Source organism: Chiloscyllium plagiosum, unplaced genomic scaffold (assembly GCF_037043375.1).
Source record: "Chiloscyllium plagiosum isolate Xiang-an unplaced genomic scaffold, Cpla_swu_hap1 HiC_scaffold_25, whole genome shotgun sequence".
Lineage (NCBI taxonomy): Eukaryota > Metazoa > Chordata > Chondrichthyes > Orectolobiformes > Hemiscylliidae > Chiloscyllium > Chiloscyllium plagiosum.
In genome coordinates, this window is record NW_028270163.1 from 55649858 (window position 1) to 55665840 (window position 15983).

The 15983-nt window shown below is 38.7% G+C and overlaps 1 protein-coding gene across 4 annotated transcripts in view; it reads left to right on the forward strand.

Moving 5' to 3' along the window:
* The window catches only part of LOC122562292 (mitochondrial Rho GTPase 1), a 98079-nt gene that overhangs the window by 32489 nt on the left and 49607 nt on the right, over positions 1 to 15983 (forward strand). For all 4 annotated transcript variants that reach the window (XM_043715098.2, XM_043715099.2, XM_043715100.2 and 1 more), the window contains exons 3-9: positions 2538 to 2619; positions 8297 to 8340; positions 12820 to 12873; positions 13023 to 13075; positions 13311 to 13419; positions 14614 to 14715; positions 15643 to 15741. In XM_043715098.2, the coding sequence (XP_043571033.1) occupies positions 2538 to 2619; positions 8297 to 8340; positions 12820 to 12873; positions 13023 to 13075; positions 13311 to 13419; positions 14614 to 14715; positions 15643 to 15741 (543 nt within the window). The remainder of the gene's footprint in view (positions 1 to 2537; positions 2620 to 8296; positions 8341 to 12819; positions 12874 to 13022; positions 13076 to 13310; positions 13420 to 14613; positions 14716 to 15642; positions 15742 to 15983) is intronic.

Genomic DNA, 15983 nt, shown 5'->3' on the forward strand with positions numbered 1-15983 from the left:
AACATAAGATTGCCCTTTATGCAGATGATGGTCTTCTATTTCTCAGTAATCCTTTGATGTCCGTGCCTCGCTAATCCAAGTTATTAATACATTTTGTGTATTTTCAGGCTATAAAATTAATTTCTCAAAATCGGAGGCTATGCCAATGGACGGCCTTGCTAGTATATCCCACTTGTTGGACGGATCCCACTTTCCTTTTCAGTGGTCCCTGGAGGGTTTCTTATATTTAGGCATTTTTATTGCCCCAGTATTTGGACAGTTATCCAGCGATGGGGAGACCTTCCAATTTCCTGGCTAGGTAGAATAACACTAATTAAAATGAATGTCCTGTCCCGAATCCTATACCCTATGAGAATGCTTCCGGTGATGCTGCCGAGGCTGGCACTACGTAAATTATATGGCTGGTTGGGCTCCTTTATCTGGAATCATAGACAGCCCCTCATTAAGCTGAAGAAGCTACAGCTTCCACAGGCAAGGGGAGGATTGGATTTCCCAGATTTTAGGAAATATCAGTTAAGTTCCCTATTAAGGTACATTGCTGATTGGGTCTTGTCTGACCCGCAATCAATCTGGCTGGACATCGTGGCTTCTCAAGTAAAATGCCCACTTATTAACCTTTTATTTTCAGACAAGAGGAAGATCATTACGGACCACTGTAAAAACCCTATAATACTAAATACAATTAAAGCTTGGAATATTATGCGGCAAAATGAGGGCAACTCTCATAAAACATCCCCCTATGCTCCGATAGTGGGAGCATGGGGATTTCAACCGGGGGCTTACAGATGCCACTTTCAAACTCTGGAGATCCAGGGATATCTCCTGTTTAGGGGATCTGTTTAAAGAAGAGGTCCTGATGTCTTTTGAACAGCTGCGTCAGAAATTTGGATTACCTAATGGAGACCTCTTTCAATACTTCCAAATTCGAGATTACATACAGAAGAAGACTATGTTATTAGATAGTCTTTATAAATCAGATAGAGAACGTAGAGTGCTATGGCCAATGGGGGTATCTTCGGTCAGTACTATTTATCATTTATTACATGAAGTATCGGGAGATATGGACAATCTGCTTAAAACATGGGATCAGGATTTGGGATTAGAAATCTCTATAGAAACGTGGAATGATATTTGGGAAAATGCCAGAAGAATCACCATCTGCAACAGAACTCAGGCCATTCAGTTGAAGATACTTCATAGGGCCCGTATAGCACCGGATCGATTGGCAAAATTCAAGGCAGGAACATCTCCAATGTGTCCCAAATGTAAAATAGAGATGGGCACTCTTGTACATTGCTTATGGACCTGTCATAAGATCCGTAGATATTGCACTAAAGTAGCAAGTGCTCTGACAGAAATCTTAGGAACGGAAATTAGAGTGGACCCTGTATCTCTCCTTTAGGGCTTTTTGAACTTACCCTCCCTGGATATGGACAGGAAGAGATTATTTTCTATTCTCTCTTTCTGTGCAAGGAAAAATATTTTGGTAAACTGGGTGGCTGAGGACCCCCTGGACTTTCAAATTGGCACAGATTAATTATGGAATGTATTACCCTTGACTTCCTTACAAATATGGTGCACCAAAAGACCGCATTATTCCATAAATAATGCAGCCCTTCTTGAATTATATAAATACAGATATCTCGGTCATCCTAACAAGGGCTTTTATTTAATTGAGATGGCGAACCTGGCTGGTCCAGGGCCCCTTGGGAGAGGAATCCCGCTCGAATACGGGTTCTGTTACGATTTGATGTTAATACATTCCGAGCATGTATCTCACCACCCAATTTCTGTGTTATCCGTTGGGGTTTTTTTTTCTCTTATTTGAATAATGTAAGAGACTTAATTATACACTCTGGTTAGTTGTAGGTTAGATTAGTAGTTAGTTGAGTTTTGGTTTTTTTCTCGGTATTTTTCTTTTGTTAAATTTTGGTTATTATTTATTTAAGATCTAATTGTATATCAATGTTTATACTTGGGGTTTTTAAAAATTTTGTAAACTTGTAAAAATATGTTAAATTTTCAATAAAAATATCTATTTTAAAAAAAAGTCACATCTCCACCTTCTGATCTCTAACGAAAACAACCTCCAGTCCCTCAGCCTTTCCTCATAAGACCTTTCCTCCATACAGGCAACATCCTAGTAAATCTCCTCTGTACCCTTTCCAAAGCTTCCACATCCTTCTTAAAATGCAGTAACCAGAACTGTACACAATACTCCAAGTGCGGCCGCACTAGAGTTTTGTACAACTGCAGCATAACCTCATGGTTCCGAAACTCAATCCCTCTGTTAATAAAAGCTAAAACACTGTATGCCTTCTTAACAACCCTGTCAACTTGGGTGTTATTATTTGATTTGTGTCAAATGTCTGTTGAAGTTACTGGTCAAATTATTCTGATAGAAGATTGTGGGCCTGAAATGTTTTCTCTTTTATTATGGGCAAGTGATAGACGGAATAAATGTAATGTGCATTGTGTCAATTAACTATTGCCTGTGGGTGCATCACATTGCACAATAATGCTTTGCTTTGTTAAAGGTTCCTCTACGTGCAGAAGAAATCACTATTCCTGCAGATGTCACTCCAGAGAAGGTTCCCACACACATAGTAGACTATTCAGGTAAAGAATGATGTCATCAGGATTGGTTTTGTTCCTAGGAAGCATTGCCTTGTCTGTAGCTAAATTCGTGTGAGACATTGCCAGTCTGGGATCTCTTGATGATTGTTTACAATATCAGCAATATGATTTCACTAACTCAGTTGAATCTGTTATTTGATGCTCACTACTCTGATTTCAGTGAAATGTTGTGAAGAGCATGTGAAATCTTTGTACAAACGGACAAAGAAACCCCAGATTTAATCTTCAAATCCGTTTTGGTAGTGCAATCAAACCCTGTCCCCTGGATTACGGAAAAGAAAAATCACTGAAGATCAATTTTTCCTGTGATCTTGGCTAGAAGTTTCATGTGTGTGAGACTGGATGCCCATTTTGATTTGATATTCCCGTGACACTACACATAACTACTCGGATGAAATATCAATGAATGCCCATAGCCAGTGCTGCAGTTCCACTGCATAAAGTCACAACTCCAGGAAAGGAAGAAAGAATATAGCAAGAAATATCTTAAATTAGCAGCTGTGATTTCAGCTATCTAGATCCTAAAAGCTAGCTACTTCTCTTAATCTCTCCAATCTCCTCCTCTTTTGAGTCAGTCTTTAAACTCCACCTCTCTAACTAAGCCATTTATCTTAATAGTCTTTCTTTGTGTGACAAATTCTGATAATGTTCGTAAAAAAAATACCAGTTTAAAGTGTGGGAAAACAACCAGATATAATACGAAGAGGAAATGGTTCACACAGCACATGTTAACATTTGGAATGCACCTTCTGAGTCATAGAGATGTACAGCACAGAAACAGATCCTTTGGTCCAACTCGTCCATGCCAACTAGATATCCGAAATTAATCTAGTCCGATTTGTCAGCACTAGGCCCATATCCCTCTCAATCCTTCCTATTCATATACCCATCCAGATGTCTTTGATTTCTTGAAACTCAAGGACACTCCTGAAGAGACAGTAATGCTGCCTTTAACCCGGTGGCCAGCAGATAAAACTGCTGATGTTGTAATTGTACCTGTCTCCACCAGTTCCTCTGCCAGATCATTCCATACACACACCTTTACTTGAAAACATTGCACCTTAAGTCTCTTTTTTTAAATTGCACATTCTCCCCGTGTCTGCATGAGTTTTGTCCAGGTGCTCCGGTTTCCTCCCACAATCCAAAGATGTGCAGGTTAGGTGAATTGGCCATGCTAAATTGTCCACGTGCAGGTTAGGTGAATTGGCCATGGTAAATTGTCCACGTGTAGGTTAGGTGAATTGGCCATGCTAAATTGTCCACGTGTAGGTTAGGTGAATTGGCCATACTAAATTGTCCATAGTGTTCAGGGACGTGTGGGTTAGGTGCGCTAGTTGGGTAAATGTAGAATAATAGGGTAGGGAAATGGACTTGGTGGATTACTCTTCGGAGGGCCAGTGTGGACTTTGTTGGGTCAAAGGGCCTGTTTCTACACTGTAGGGATTCTATGATTCTAAATGTTTTCCCTCTCGCCCTAAACCTATGCCATCCAGTTCCCCAACCCAGGGAAAGGACCTTGTTTATTTATCCTATCCATGTCCTTCATAAGTTAATATCCAGGATAAAACAACACATGATCACCACTAAGTTAGATTCAAGATTGTTATGGAAAAGGTCAGGATGGACCTGAAATCAAAAGTTCTAAATGGGACGAGGGTGGCTGATTTTAATAAAAACAGATATGATCCAACAGGAGTGGACTGGAAATAGATATTTCTAGGTAGATCTGTGTCAGAACAGTGGGATGTATTCAAGAAAGAAATTGGGAGAGTTGAGGCCAACATATTCCAATATAGATAGAGTGAGACCACAAATCCAATGAACTCTGGATATCGAGGGATATACAAAATTGCAAAGAGGGAAAACTAGGAGACTTCTGTCAGATACTGAGGGCTCAAAACACCAGACACCCGACAGGAACATAGAATGTACAAGGGGGAATCATAAAAAGGAAATTAGGAGAGCAAAAAGGGGACTAAAAATAATAGCATGTAAAATAAAAGGAAAATCCTAAGTTAGTTTAGAAGTACAAGAAGGACAAAAGGATAACTAGGGGAAGGATAGGGTCTTGAAGGACCACGGTGCATGGAGTTGGAGATCACATGTAGGGACAGAATTAATCTACACTTGGAGAGGCAGGGATTAATCAAGTAGAGTCAGCATAGTTTTGTTAACGGAAGATTTTAGGTAAAAACAAGGACTGCAGATGCTGGAAACCAGATTCTAGATTAGAGTAGTGCTGGCAAAGCCCAGCAGTTCAGGCTGCATCCAAGGAGCAGGCAAATCGACGTTTCGGGCAAAAGCTTTATTAGGAATAGAGCTTCAGGGTAGAGGGAATGACCTGGGAGTTGTAGTGGGAGAGGGACTCCCTGAGATTCTTGTAGAGAGAGGAGGAAAACTTCTTCAAGGCAGGCATCCTTGCAAGAGGATTTGCAGTAGGGTTAAAATCAACTAGGTAAAAACGAGAACTGCAGATGCTGGAAACCAGATTCTAGATTAGAGTGGTGCTGGAAAAGCACAGCAGTTCAGGCAGCATTCGAGGAGCAAGAAAATCAACATTTCGGGCAAAAGCCCTTCATCAGGAATAGAGTTCTGTTCCTGAGGAAGGGCTTTTGCCCGAAACTTCGATTTTCCTGCTCCTCTGATGCTAACAGAAGATTTTGTCTGACCAACTTGACCTGAACTTTTCAAGCAGGTGGCCAGATGTGTGTGTCATGGAGAGATATTAACCTAAACTATCAAGAGTTTTGATCGAGTAAATGCAGAAAAACTTTCTACTGGTGACCTGAGAATTAGGAGGGAAGATGGGGTTCTTTTTTACATGGCAAGTTATGATCATAATGCACTGCCTAAAAGGACGGTAGACATGGGTTTAATGTTATCTTAAAGAACTGGATGCATTTTTATTTTGAAGGAATTATATTTGCACGGCTGCAGGGAATGAAATTAATTGGATAACTTTGAGTTGCACAGGCACAATGGGCTTCTGTGCTGTATGATTCTATTATTTGCAACGTGCTTTGATCAGAGTAATGCTGGTTGCAAAGTGTGATACCTCAATAAATATTTCACTTGACACGTTCCTACTTGAAACAATTGGAATAGATATTGCTATAAGATTCAACATTAAAGTCCTGTTCAAAGCGAGTGCTCACAACAAAATTGTGGCATTTTACCTCTAGTTAATTTATTGTACCTGAGAAGAGTGCATGTTTTAATTTCAAGCCAGGTATTTTATTCTTCTTTGGCTGCCAGCATGTTAAACAGATGAAAAGTTATAGTTGCATGATTTCAAATTGTACTTCTGACAACAACACTTAATTTCTTCAGTTTTAACAAGAACTTTGAAAATAAAGAACCTGAGGGATTAATATTGTAAAAATGGCAGAGTGCAGTGGATGCTGAATAACCCAAGCAATTTAATTTTCTTTTATCATAGTGGTTTTAGGTGTTTTAATTTTATTTCCTTGAACAAAAGTATATAAAAGAAGAGAATTTAGAAATACATAACACGATAAAGCACACTTTATAATGGGGTAATCATGCCTGAATCATTCTGAGAGGAGGTAACAAGCTGGTTAGATAAAGAGGAAGTTGTGGACTTAAATATATTTTGATCTTCAGAAAACATTTGTTAGATCTCGTGTTTTCAGATGAGAGTCCATGTCCAGCGTTAGATTCAGGTACAACTTTATTTTGGTACAACTTTGTTACAGCTTCAGATTTCCTTTGCAGTAAGGCACACATAAACTTCAGATTATAAACAGTGCACATGGCAAAAGTGAGGACTGCAGATGCTGGAAATCGGAGTCTAGATTAGAGTGGTGCTGGAAAAGCACAGCCGGTCAGGCAGCGTCCGAGGAGCAGGAAAATCGCCATGCACATGCCCCACCCAGTGGTGCTTGGTTATCCCTCTATGATTGGCTCTCTGGTACAGCATCTTAAAGAGACAGACAGGCTGGCGGTCCTGGTCACTATATTTTCACAGACTTTGTGTTTATTTAACCCAAATTCCATTGTCTGATAATTTGTGTCCTCCCTGTAATGATAAGAGGGGCCACTTTTGCTGTCTGAACCTGGTTTGAATCTTTTCCATGGTGATTTGTTTTGTATATATGCAGATCTATGATTATCTGAAGGATCTGATCTAAAATCTGTTATTAATATTGTAACAGGTTGATTAAATAATTCAAGAAAAGCAACTACTTTGTGTAAAATGTTCTTTTCTATGTAAGAAATTGCAGCTGTATATTCCATCTCAGCCAATTGGACAAAGTGAGGACTGCAGATACTGCAGATTCTCCTGCTCCTTGGATGCTACCTGACCTGCTGCGCTTGTCCAGCATCCCAGCCAGTATCATTTATTAAACAGCCTTGTTCGACTTGCTAAGACTACATTAAGCAAGTATTTTTCCACACACTGTAACTATCATCAGCCATGTTCTGCAGAGTTAGTCTGGCAGTTGTCAACCGTTTTGTTCCGCTCAGTCATGGGCAGCCCGAATAGCATTGCACTATTTCATAAGATAAGACCCATGGAATTGGAAGTAGTCTATTGGCACGGATATAGGTTTAACTAACCAATCGAAGAGAGATTTTGGGATAATGGGATGGTAACCTGTAACTTGTGGAGTGCCCCAGGTATCCGTGCTGAAGCCACATTTATTTACAGTATACAGTTAGTGATTTGGATGAAGAATGTGAACTTACTGTTGCCAAATTTGTGGATGAGACAAAAACAGGTGGGAAGACAAGAGGTGAAGATGACACAAAAAGTCTACAAATAGACATAGACAGGTTCAGCAAGTAGGCAAAAACTTGGTAGCTGGAACATAATGTGGGAAAATGTGAGATTGTGCATTTTGACATGAGCAGAGGAGCAGAATATTATTTCAATGCAGAAAGGCTGCAGAAAGCTAAGGAGCAAGGGATTTAGTAATCTTCATGCATGAATCATAAAAAGCTAACATTCTAGTATATCAGGTATTGAGAAGGCAAATGCAGCATTGGCCTTTACCTCAAGGCGAATGGAGTATAAAAGTAAGGAGGATTTGCTAAAAGGATACAAGGCACTAGGCAAACCACTAGTGGCTTGTTCCGCTTATCTAAGGAAAGAGATAATTGTATTGCAGGCAGTCCAGAGAAGATTCTCTCGGCTGATGACTGGTATGTAGGGCTGTCATCTAAGGAGAGTTTGAATAGGTTGGACCTGTGTTCGTTGAAATTTAGAAATTTACAAAGTTTGTGTTAAGTAGTTTGCCATATCTTATCTCTGTCCTTTTACCAAAATGGTGTGTTTTAGCCTTACGCTTCAATAGTTAATGTAGTCACTTGTGTTAAGTGATAATGTGGATAGGTCTCCTCTTAAATTAGTTGGTTTAGCATATAATACTACTTGGAAGTTCGAGGTTAGGATAAAACAATAAAGGACTCGAGAATTTGTACAAGCTTTCTGGGGTTTTTTCACTGTGATTAAAACTTTGAAATGTAAAAATACCTCCTTTTATTGGTTTGTCCAGTTTTTACTTGCTGTATTTCTGAAATATGAGCATCCATGTGCACCCAATAGAATTCTTTTAAAACATTCTTTAAGTTAAATGCATTTCACAATAATGGCAATTGTATAATCTCCAGTCGAACACTCGTTTTTCACCAACAGAAGCAGAACAGACGGAGGAACAACTTCATAATGAAATTTCAAAGGTGAGTCTAAAGTTAATATAGTTGGTGTGAAAGCCCTTTTGATATATTTCAAAATACCCTAATTTCATTGTTTTTATTTTTGATTAGTCTTTTTATAGAGGAAGGTTTGTTACAATTAACTTATTTTCAATCATTTGATTTATTATGAAGATGGGAAGTAGAAGATAAAATACTTAGTAAAGAGTTTGAAACAGAAGGCAGAAACAAATACTAAATCAAGCTTAAAATAAATGTGCACAAACTTTGAAGTTTATCAAATTTTACCAATTTTGTCAAAGTATAGATTCTTTGTCATCAATCATTGGATGTGGCAGCATTTGTTGTCTTCAGGACAGATTCCAGCATCAGCAGTAATTTGTTCCTACAAAATCTCATTGCCCTGTAGAAGCAAGAAGAAATTTGTCCATTCTCTCTGACGTTTGAGTATGACTGTAAAAGATTCACAAAAACAGAATTGTCTTATTCTGGGATACTCTGAATCCTGGTTTGGTTTCATAAGGATTTCATCTTTGTAACCAGGCGAAAGTGAGGACTCCAGATGCTGAATGGCGGAGTGGACTCGATGGGCCGAATGGCCTTACTTCTACTCCTATGTCTTATGGTCTTAACATTGGCAAGGCCAGCATTCCTTAGTTATCTTTAATTGCTGTTGGTGATACTGAACCTCTACTTTGAACTGCCACAGAGGTATGATGAAGGTGTTCCTGCAGTTTTGGTAGAAAGGATGTTCCAGGATTTTGAAAGTAATGCTGATGGAATGATATATTTTCAAATCAGGTTGGAGAGAGAGAGACTTAGAGTCATAGGGATGTACAGTGTGGAAACAGACCCTTCAGTCCAACTCATCCATGCCGACCAGATATCCTAACCTAGCGATTTTTGAGAAGATTTGTAGCTCAGGTTGATGTTAAGTATGCAAGTTAGCTCGCTGAGCTGGAAGGTTTGTTTTCAGACATTTTGTTACCATGACTAGGTAACTCCAGTGAGAGTAAAAAAACACTACATTAGACAAACCAGCAGGAAACTTGCCTCCAGGATACATGAGCACCAATTAGTGCGGTGTGTGTTTTAGTGGCTATCACCAGTTTCCATACATACAGACAAAGAAGGACACCACTTTGACCGGGACAACACACATATCTTAGAGACAGACAAAGACACGTGTGAGAATTCTAAGAGGCATGGCATTCTAACCAGCACTCCATTAATAAACACATTGACTTAGACCTGTCTACATTCCCTTGAAAAGAAAAACCCGAATAAACATTGTTTATCTAGGTGGTACAAATCTTTGAGTTGCTGCAGTGCATCTCATAAACATGTTGCCCTAGTGATGGAGAGAGTGTTAACATGGTGAATACAATGCTGGTCAACTCTTGATTTGCCCTGGAAAGTATCAAGCCACTTTAGTATTGTTTGAGCTGTTATTCATTCAGGCAAGTGGAGAATTTTCCTTCACAATTCCAGCATATGCCAAGCAAATGGTGAAAAGCTTGTGGAGATTCAGGAGAAGAGTCACTCAGTGCAGTGTTACTCTGACTTGCTGCTATTTCCAAAATATTTATATAGCTGGTACACTTAACCTTTTGATTAGTGACTTCCAGGACGTTGATGGTGGGAAATTTGACAATATCTCCAATGCCTTTGAATGTCAATGAGAGATGGGCACAATGTGGCTTATTGGATATGTTCTTTACTCTGTCATTTATGTTATTTGCCAACTTTTCGTCCAAGCCTAGATAATGTTCACATCTTGCAGCATTTGGGCAGGGACTGCTTCATTATCTGTGTCAGTGTAAGTGGAACCGAACACTGAACAACAGCATCCATCTTCCATTTTGCTCAGTTTGACTCCAATCAATGGAGAGTTACTGCTCTTTACCCATTTATTTCAATTTTCTGAGGTCTCCTCAGTACCTCGCTTGGTTCAATGCTGTCTTGTTGTCAAGAGCCATCGTTCTCATCTCAGCTTTGGAACTCACCTCTATTCTTTGAGAATGGACAGGATCTGGAATGAAGTCTGAAATGAATAGTCGTCATTCTGGTCAACAGCAATAGCATTGACTGCTATGTTGCAAAAACACCTAATTTCATAATCTGTGTGTTTTAGCAATGAAACTTTAGAGTTGGGATTTTAAATATAAGCTAATAGAAGCACTTAGTCTGAGAAGTTGTTAGACAGATCTCGATTATTTGCGATAATAGCCTGTACTTATTTGTTGGGGAGACCAAGGAGAGGAAATGTCTACATTGGTCTCCATAAGAGTTTAAATTATCTATGTGAGTTCTACATCAAAAGAAGATTTGAAAGCAACAGGTAAGAAAGGGAAGTACCAATGTGGATTTCAGATCAAAGACTGTTATCACTTTTAACTAATGACTTTAAATCTCCATTTGAAACATTCCAGGTACATGCCTCCTTTCAAAGGAAAGGGTTACAGGGAACTACTCTTTTGATTCAATTTTATCTTTGTAAGACTTCATAAAAACAGACAATAGTTTCTGACTGGCGTTAGTACGGTTTAAAAATATGCCAACAGCTAAGACCAGAGCAAAAGGCAGATTTTAGTAGTTGAGCAAGAAAGCAATGAGCCCATTCTTGAAGAGAGTTGGAGAATCACCTGGTTGAATGCTAGTGGAAGAACTCCAAGCATATCGTACTTTGAGAAAAGAACTATACAAATAGGAAAAGGAGCAGAAGTTGACCATTTGGCCCTTCAAGGCTGCTCCGCCATTCAATATGATCATGGCTGATCCCACTTTCTGCCTGTACTGTTTGTTCCCTTTAGCCGCAATATATCTTAACTCCAACTTGAAGGCACTTAATAATTTGGCCTCAACCACTTTCTGTGGCAGAGAATTCCACAGACTTATCACGCTCGGGTTGTAGAAATTTCTTCTCATCTCAGTCCTAAATGGCACTCCCCACTTCCTTAGAATGTAACTGCTCGCTCTGGACTACCCGGTCATCAGGAACATTCTTCCTGCATTGACTTGGTCTAGTCCTGTTAGAATTTTTTAGATATCCGCATAATCTTTCTAAACTCCAGTGAATACATTTCTAATTAATCCAGTCTGTCCTCATACCTCAGTGCTACAGTCGCAAGAATCATTCTAGTAAACCTTTGTTGCAGTTCCAGCATAGCCAAAGCATCTTTCCTCAGATAAGGAGACCAAACTGCACATGGTTATGACTGCACCAAGGCTCTGTACAATTATAATAAGGTATCCCCACACCTTGAATCCTTTCACTGTGAAGGCCAAAATTCCAGCATACCATTTGCTTTCTTCACCACCTGTTGCACCTGCATGCTTATTTTCAGCAACTGGTTTGCAAGGATGCCCAAGTCTCATTGTATCTGCCCCTTTCCTAATCTTTCACCATTCAGATAGTAATCTGCCACCTTAGTTTTGCTACAAAAATGGATAGCATCACAATTTTTTCACATTATACTTCATCTGCAATATATTTGTCCACTCAAATTGAGCAGAATCAGATGAACCTCTGAGAGCTGTGGCATTACCTTGATTTCGTCTCAGGAGAAATGAATGAGTCATTAAGGCCCTGTAATGTATATCCGAACTCTTGGATGGGAATAAAAATAGAATGATGAGTGATGCATTGAGATTTTTGGTTTTAGAACAATTGGTTTAGAAATATATTGTTAGGATATTAGTACTTGCGTTATTTAGCTCTTGTACAATAGAGGTTTTGGTTTAAAATGCGAAACCTTGTGGTTTAAGTGTTTAAGTTAGCAATTGAGTTTAAATGTCTTTTAAAATTTTTGGTCTCCTTCAATCTTTACTACTTTCAATGAGTTAAGTATACCAACTAACTTAACAATCCAAGCTCCGTCAGGGTCGAAAACTGCAGCACTCAACAGGTCAAGCAGCATCCGAGAAGCAGGAGAGTCGATGTTTGGGCATAAGCCATTCATCAGGAATCTGGAGAGGAAAGGAGGCTGAGAAATAAATGGGGGGATGGGCTGGGGGGAAGATAGGTGGGAAGTGATTGATGGCTCGGTGGGGAGGGTGGGTAGGATAGACGGGAAGGATGGACAAATAGGTCAGGTGAAGAGGGACATGCTGAGTTGGAGGGTTGGGTCTGGGGTGAGGTGAGGGTTGGGAATATTTGGAAACTGGTCAAGTCAGTGTTGATGCTAGTGATTGTATGGTATCTATCAGTGCCGTTATAGCATTTTATATACGATGAAGTCTTGCCAAGCTCTTGTGTTTCGTCTTTGAATTTGCTTTTCCACACAATGTATTTAATTTTATTGATCACTGCTACTCAAGTATTTGCTGTTCTTAGGGACTAAATGAGCCCACTGCGTATGGTTTCACAAAAATCAACAATTGTGACAGTTTCCAGCAGCACCCAGAAAATGTCAGGACTTCACTGTGTTAAGAGAAAGCTGATCAATGTTTCTATTTGTACATACTGATTTAACTCTACTTGTTTTATGCTTTCTGTTGCAGGCTAATGTAATCTGCATAGTGTATGCTGTAAATAGCAAAAATTCCATTGACAAGGTGGGTGTATTTTAAATGTTAAAATGTATCAAGTTTTGGACTGAAAAAGTATTTTAGTACATCAATTTCTTGCAAAAAATAGTCAATCAGATTTTCTTTGGCTAAATTTGAAGCTTATTGTTGCAAAATTAAATGTTTGCCTGTTGCAGGTAACAAGTCGATGGATTCCTTTAATAAATGACAGGACTGATAAAGATAGCAGGTACTGTGAAATTAATTAGTACAGCAATTTGCTTTGAAAGGCTAGAAAGTGAAATGGTTAAAGAGAGTTTTTGCAATTTAACTTGTATGCAGCTTTCTGGCAAGATATTGTCTTGCTCTCTGTTTATTTAATAAGAAGTTAGAATCAAATCAAAATTACTACAGAAAATCAAAATTTGTTTTTAATCAGCTTTAATGAACCAACCTTAATCCTTATAAATGTATCCTTTTTCCAGAATGCCCCTCATACTGGTGGGAAATAAATCTGATCTTGTAGAACATAGTAGCATGGAAGCTATTCTTCCCATAATGAACCAGTACACTGAAATAGAGACCTGTGTTGAGGTACGTCATTCTTTCAGTACTGCACATTGGATTTGCAATGTTGAATTATAGTTTACAAAGAGGAGCATTTAATTGATTTTAATGTATCAAGTTAAGAAGGAAATCAAAACTCTGTTCAGCTGCATAACTGTGGAAATTTCTCTTTCTTTTGCTGTACCCCTCCCCCAACAAACAATATTTCCAATTTTGTAATTGAAGTTTGCATGAGAGAAGGGCATTACTAATTGTTAAATTGCTGCATTTGGGCACTGATCAAAGGTTTATTGATTGGCACTTTGTTTATCATTGATGTAATGTCAGAATCTAATGGATAAATTTTTGTGTCAGCATCATAAGTTTTTGAATCATTTGTAATTTCATGCTCTGATTTAAAGATTTAGACGGAAGGCGTGTCTTTTTTACGCAAAATAATAATTAAACTTCAGTGACTGCATTTGTTATGATTTTGTTTTAGCAAATATACAAATTAGAACTAAAAATTCAAACTATTTTACTTGTGTGTTTTGGGACGAGGTGTTTGTCAGTATTGGTGAAAGCTGACAGCAGAAAGCGGTCTTGACATTCTTTAGCAGATATATCTCTGCAGTAATGTAAGCTTCATCGCTAAACTTCATAGGAAAGATGAAAGTTTCTAATCCTTTCATTTCTCCACTTAGGTTTTTCTCGATTTGAGGTGCTTGTGACCATATCACTTGTTAGTATGAAGCCTTACTAATATGACCATATTTACTTGGCTTCAGCATTTGGGTGGCAGTGGTTCAAGAAGGCTACCCAAAACCACTTCCTCAGGCACAACTACACGTGTGTAGTAAATGCCTGCCTTGCCAACAACACCTAAACGTCCCAAACAATATGATCATTCATATCACATGCTCAGTTCACAAAGACTGGTTTATTTTCATTGTCATTTTAACTTCACAAAACTTGTAGTTGTTACTCAAAAATAAATTTACAACTTTTTTTTATAAAAAGACAGTCAGGCAGCATTAATAATATGACTTTAAAGAAATACTTAAAATTATTTTACAGTCTGATAGTCAATTCTATGGAGATTTTTTGCAAAGAAATTAATCATTTTTGTTGGCCCCATTAAGAATTATTTGTAAAATGTCCTAATAGTTAAACTGATATGTACTGTAACTATTGAATTATTTTTAAATTATTGAAAATGTGAAATTTTGTTAAATTTTTCAGTGTTCAGCAAAGAACCTGAAGAATATTTCTGAACTATTTTACTATGCACAGAAGGCTGTTCTGCACCCAACAGGTCCGCTGTACTGCCCAGAAGAGAAAGAGGTAAAGACAGCCCTGGGTGAAAAATAGCTGTGTCCTTCCAAAGTGCTAGCATACCATAAAATGTCCACATCATGTCTCTGTTTACATTGTATTGAGTGAACCTCATTCCCTGAATAATTGTGTGCAGGTAACCTGTTATCAAAGGTCTGTTAGAACCACTCTTAATTTGCAGCCACATGTGAATTAGGAGCAGCAGTTGACCGTTGCATCTGCTTAATAGATGGACAGTGACTACATTTTGTGGCGGCACAGTGGTTAGCACTGCTGCCTCACAGCGCCAGAGACCTGGGTTCAATTCCCACCTCGTGCAACTGTCTGTGTGGAGTTTGCACATTCTCCCCGTGTCTGCGTGAGTTTCCTCCAGGTGCTCCGGTTTCCTCCCGTAGTCCAAAGATGTGCAGGTTAGGTGAATTGGCCATGCTAAATTGCCTGTAGTGTTAGGTGAAGGGGTGAATGTAGGGGAATGGGTCTGGGTAGGTTGCTCTTTGGAGGATCAGTGTGGACTCGTTGGGCCGAAGGACCTGTTTCCTCACTGTAAGTAATCTAACCTAATCTAATTTTAAAAGTGTTTTGTTAATGAAAAATACTTTTAACAATCTGTCTCAAAGAGTGCTGTATAAAATGCACGTCTCTCTTCAGCTTTTCTCCTAGCCTTGTTTGGCCTTATCATAATCATCTGGCCTTGCAAGATTGTGGATTGTCAGGAGATTGTAGGTATGAACCCGAAGCATGGCACTCTGGTGAGCCAGAGTCCTGATATACTGTGTCCCTGCGAGTGCTTTCCATTATTAAAGCCTTAATCTTGGATAATTATGTCTTGGTTTTTTAAGCATTTTTACTTGTTTTTTTTAATCACAGAGTATACGTTTTTTTAAAAAGTCTCTAACGAGTAAACCTAACGTGTTTCACTTATTTATCTACTTACAGATGAAGCCTGCCTGTATCAAAGCCCTAACTCGTATTTTTAAAATATCAGACCAGGATAATGATGGGATTCTCAATGATGCAGAACTCAATTTTTTCCAGGTAGAAATCTAGTGTATGCACACACTAACAGTGCTTTTTATTGTTTGGAATTGTTTCGACCTAGAAAGGTCAACCAAATGGAATTAGTAAAGAAAGGTCATGTCTGACAAGCTTGTTTGGATTTTATTTGAGGATTTAATGAATGTGGCATATTTCCTGTATCTACATTTATTTTATGATTTCACTGGATGTGGAAACTGCTGACTAGCCCAGCACTTTTGCTATTTTCTAATAACCCTTGA